We start from the raw sequence: 5,494 nt of genomic DNA on the forward strand, positions 1-5,494 counted from the left end.
AAGGGCCCTTCGGCAGGGACAGGCCACTCGGCAAGTGACCCTGGGGACGGCGGAGGAGGGAGCCAGACCGCCTGGGCCCGACATGCCCACTTGTCTGGGGACTTCAGATGAGCCGGGGGCTCACCAGGGCCGGGGGCTGGGAGCTGGGAGGGTGGTCCTGGGCCAGCAGAGGCTGGGTGAGGGCTCTTGTAACCACCACGGGGACACTCTGGAGGGGCCACTGGGGGAAGGACTGCGGTGGAGGCCGACCAGACAAAGCTGTGGCCCCGGTAGCCCCGGTGGCCCTCCTGTGAGGTGTGTGGGACGCTGGCCCTGGGGCAGGGCAGCAGCAGGAGCTGGGCACCAGCACCCTCACTGAAGAGGGTGGGAGTGGACAGTCTGGAGCCTGTGTCCTGAGAGCTTTGGGTCCACCCGCCTCCGGGGGCAGCTGCTGTGCCTGAAGGAGCTCAGAGGCCCTGAGAAGGGGGCACCAGGGCCTGGGGAGACACATTTCTGCACCAGGTGAACCTCAGGACCTCAGGGTGCCCCAAGGTGAAGGGCCTGTGGCCTCCGTGCTGCTGTGCCAGGCCCTAGGGTGCTGGGGGGGAAAGGCCCTCCCAGGGGTGCTGACAGGAGACTCGAGGGAGGCCCTTGGCTTGGGGGATGACTCAGACGCAGGGGTGGCTGGGAGCTGGTTGTGCACTTGCCGGCCAGCCTGAGAGCAGTGCCCCCGCCGCCGCCCTGGGCACTGCAGGGCCATGCGCTAGCCGGGTGGGGCGGGCTGCCGCTTGCTCACTGACCTGGCCGTCAGGGTTGGGGACGCGGCCACTGCTGCGAAGACGTGGATCATGGCCATCTTGCAGAGGTCTGCGGCCGAGCCTGCGGGCACAGAGGTCCTGTTGCACCAACAACGCGAGGCCCAGGCCCAGGCCCCAGCAGCCGCCCAGCACGGGGTCCACCACCTCCTGGCTCCTGCGTGTCAGGAGCCCCACGGGTGCCCATCAGGCTGACGCCAGTGCGAGGCTCAGCCAGGCTCCCATCTGGTTGCTGGGCGAGGGGAGACCCACTCCCCCGGGACCTCGGTGCTGGGGAAATGCCTGTCCCTGCAGCCAGTGACTGAGTCCCCGGGTCCATGCTGGCTGTGGGCCGAGGGCACTGGCCTTGGAGGCCGCCCCGCTCACGGTGGGGGCACCCAGCAGTTTGCTCTTATGGCCAGCGGGCGCACCGCGGCCGTCAGTCTCCAGCTCTGACCCCGAGTCCTGCTGTCAAGGGCCCACGTGAGTAGGTCAGGCCCACGGGCGATCCCCTTCCCATGAACTCAACTGATGAGGGGCCTTCCTCATGTCCGCAAACCCCCTTTCCATGTAGCATGACCTAGTCACAGGCATGACGTCCCGCATGCACACAGGTCCTGTCGCACATGGGCACGCACGTGGGCACGGACTAGAATCCCGCCCATCATACCAGCTCACAGTGACCTCACAGTGACTGCGCGGTGTGGCTCAACCCTTCCCATGCCCGTCACTCGTGCGGCTTCATGCTGGTGACCTCAGCTCTGCAGGGCAGAGGGCAGCCGGGTGTGGGTGGGGATGAGCCACGTGGTCAGGTGGGCATTCACTCAGCCAACACTGCGTCCGGCCTGACCAGGTCCTGCTAGCACAGGGGACAGGCCTCTCAGTGCCAGGTGCACAGTGGGTATCCAGTGAACACCCCTGCACACACCTAGTGCACACACCTAGTGCACACACGTAGTGAACACCCCCTTCACACATCTAGTGCACACACCTAATGCACACACATAGTGCACGCACCTAGTGAACACACCTAATGCACATACCTAGTGCATACACATAGTGAACACCCGCTGCACACACCTAATGCATACACATAGTGAACACCCCCTGCACACACCTAGTGCACACACATAGTGAACACCCCTTGCACACACACACCTAATGCACACACCTAGTGCACACACCTAATGCACACACCTAGTGCACATACCTAATGCATATACCTAGTGAACACCCCTTGCACACACCTAGTGCACACACACAGTGAACACCTGCTGCACACACCTACTGCACACACCTAGTGCACATACCTAATGCATATACCTAGTGAACACCCCTTGCACACACCTAGTGCACACACACAGTGAACACCTGCTGCACACACCTACTGCACACACCTAGTGCACATACCTAATGCATATACCTAGTGAACACCCCTTGCACACACCTAGTGCACACACACAGTGCACACCTGCTGCACACACCTACTGCACACACCTAGTGCACATACCTAATGCATATACCTAGTGAACACCCCTTGCACACACCTAGTGCACACACACAGTGAATACCTGCTGCTCATACCTAATGCATACACACAGTGAACACCTGCTGCACACACCTAGTGCACACACTTAATGCACATACCTAGTGCACACACCTGCTGCACACACCTAGCGCACACACCCAATGCACACATCTAGTGCATACACCTAGTGCACCCCCCATGTACACACCTAGTACACACACATAGTGAACACCCCTGCACACACACACCTAGTGTACACACCTAGTGCACACCCCATGTACATACCTAGTGTACACACCTAGTGCACACCCCATGTACATAGCTAGTGCACACACATAGTGCACACACATAGTGCACACACCTAGTGTATGCACAGGTAGTGCATACACATAGTGAACACCCGGTGCACACACCTAATGCATACACATAGTGAACACCTGCACACACCCAGTGCACACACCTAGTGAACACCCCTTGCACACACCTAATGCACACACATAGTGAACACCTGCACACACCCAGTACACACACCTAGTGAACACCCCTTGCACACACCTAATGCATACACATAGTGAACACCTGCACACACCCAGTCAACACACCTAGTGAACACCCCTTGCACACACCTAGTGCACGGAGAAATGGGTCAAGACCACTCCTGCATACATGAGAACCTGCCTCGGAATCAGTGCCACCTGAGGATGGGGCGGTGTTACCATCCTCGGTTCTGTCCGGGGTTGGGCCGGGAGACAGGACTGGGGAAGACCCTACACTGAGCCCAGGCAGATCCTAGCTGCCGTCCCAGCAGCTGCGGCCCTCTCTCCTGGGCTCTCTGTAGGATGCGCTGGGACTTGACCTCTGTCCTCTGCTGGGCCCCTCCTCTAGCTGTGGAACAGCCCCTGGGGGAGAAGGGGAGCAGGCATGGGGGAGGGGCTGGAATCCACCCATCCATCCTCCAGGCTTCTCTGGACCTGGGGCCTCCGCCCTCCATCTGTGAGTCTGGAGTCCTAGGTGGCGACAGCTCATGGTACGTGGTGTGCAGCCCCTGATCACGTCTCTCACTCACCTCCTGCCGAAACACAAGCTATTCACACGCTGTGGCTGAAGGTGACTAAGGCGTTTGCATAACGGGAGGCAAACAATGTGGTGTCACCCGGCCTACCTCCTGCTCTGGGGGCTGGGGCTGTGGGAGCCGGGCTGTGGGTGGGTGATGGGGGGGGGGTATCACTGGCCCTACGGCTGCTAAAAGCCCGGGCAGCACATGGACCCAGCAGGCAAGCTGGGGGCTCCGGGTACCTTGCACCACGAAGTTCACCGCCTGCCGCTCTGCCTGTGCCCGGAGCTGCGGGTTCCGCGCGTGGATCCTTGGCAGCGGCCTCCTCCTGCCCATGATGGACGCCACATAGCCTGGTCACAGGAAGGAAGGCAGGGTGGGGGCAGAAGCAGACAGGCAGTGTGGTGCCCTGGTGGGCACAGCTCCTCAGGTTCGGGCCAGGGGCCCAGCGGAACTCTCCCAGCAGGACCCTCCAGGGACCAGAGCGGCTCTGGGAAGTTGGCCCTGAGGCCGCCGGGTCTGTCGCTCGCCCAGCAGGATCGTGGTGGGGACAAGCGCAGCAGGGGTGGCTGTTGCTCGCTGCCTGCCCAGTGACACACGTTTGCACGCCCTCCCTCAGCTGATTCCAAAACTGGTGCAGCCGCTCTCACGCCCTGGCCGGTCCTGTGTCAGGCCAGGTCCCATCGCCTCTCGAGATCCAGGAGTGGGTGTCCCTCCACCAGCACAGCCCACAGGGCAGGAACGCAACAAGTGTGGGTGGAGGAATTTAATGATCGTTTTATTTCCTTACAGTGACTGCCGGAAGTGTGATTTCTGGGTCAAAGGGCACATGTACTTCCCATTTGGACCTGCTGAAAGTTATGTCCCAGGGAGGGCGGGCTCCGGCTCCCGCTCCAGCCAGCACCTGCAGCTGTGAGAGGCGACAGCGACAGGACACTCCCCGCTCTGCAGAGCTGCAGTGAGCTCCCTAAGTGAAGTCAGGGCCCGCCCCTGATGTCGCGCCTGGTCCCACCCCCCACCCCCAGTAGCCCCTATCGCATTTCTGTCTTCAGGGTCCTGGCCCCGTAGCTCTCCCCACACCGGGTTCCATCCCCATTTCAGAACTAACAGTACACCGTTCTTCTCAAGTGGGGCTCCTGGGCCCAGGATGGTCAGGGCTATGGTCTCCATGAGGACCAGTGGCTGCAGGCTTCTCTGGGACGCACCCCCCAGGCCCAGGGATGCCCGGCCAGCCCTGCTGGACACACACGAAGGCTCCCTCATGGGCCAGTGTCTGGACAGGCAGTCAGGCTGGGAGGAGTCTGAGCTGGGGCTCCCCTGGCACGAGGGCTGGGCACAGGCTCAGAGAAACCTGCCACCAGCAGCCCCTGGGGGCGGGGGCAGGAGAGCCCGGGGCTGAGGGAACCCATGGAGCCGCAGGAAGGCGGAGCCGATGCCAGCCTCACTCAGGGGCAGCCGAGCTGCCTCCTCCGCACCCCCTCCGCCTCCTCGGTTGTCCAGGAATTTCTGCTCTCACAGTTCCTTCCTTCTTTCTCTAATTCACTCGGCTGCTCTTCCCTAAATGTCTTGTGTTGGATACAAACCATTTGTGTTCACAGTTTTTCTTAAAAATACTCCTTCAAAGTATTCCTTCCCCTCTGCGTGACGCGGCAGCTGGGCCGTGCCTGTCCCAGGGAGACCCTTCCACTCCACTTGCTTCTGTGAGAACCCGACTACGGTCAGGGTGCAGTAACTTCCAAGTGAGCACCGACAAGTGGCCACGCCCACAAGCAGATATGAGACCACTCTTGCCCCCCGTGGCCCTGCACGTGCGCTATTTGACCTTTGACCTTCTCTGACATCTGGGACCGATGATGGTGGGAGTTTACGGACGCACTCACATTTTTAACAAGACAGCGCGCTCTCCACCTTCTCTGCAGGCTGGCGCTCTCCTTACCCATCACCGCGTCTAACTGAAGGGGTTCATTTTGTGCCTCAGAGCCTGGCCCTGGACCCGTCGGGCGGAGCCTTTCGGTCCCATTTATGGAGCAGGGCTGGGCACTCACCCAGCCCCCACCATCCTGTCTGTCCAGCCGCCCACTTGGGAGCAGGGCCAAGGGACCCCCAGCTGCTGCAGGCCAGGTGAGCGGGGGGTGGGGT

At 61.2% G+C, this 5,494-nt stretch overlaps 1 protein-coding gene across 1 annotated transcript in view; it reads right to left on the minus strand.

Annotated features, from left to right (window-relative positions):
* Positions 1-5,494, minus strand: part of POLN (polymerase (DNA directed) nu) — an 84,769-nt gene that overhangs the window by 4,914 nt on the left and 74,361 nt on the right. Inside the window, exons 20-22 of the mRNA XM_015558420.1 lie at positions 4,471-4,589; positions 3,598-3,708; positions 780-858 (exon numbers count right to left, since the gene is read on the minus strand). Of these exons, the coding sequence (XP_015413906.1) occupies positions 780-858; positions 3,598-3,708; positions 4,471-4,589 (309 nt within the window). The remainder of the gene's footprint in view (positions 1-779; positions 859-3,597; positions 3,709-4,470; positions 4,590-5,494) is intronic.

The sequence above is a fragment of the Myotis davidii genome, unplaced genomic scaffold (assembly GCF_000327345.1).
Source record: "Myotis davidii unplaced genomic scaffold, ASM32734v1 scaffold693, whole genome shotgun sequence".
Taxonomy (NCBI): Eukaryota; Metazoa; Chordata; class Mammalia; order Chiroptera; family Vespertilionidae; genus Myotis; species Myotis davidii.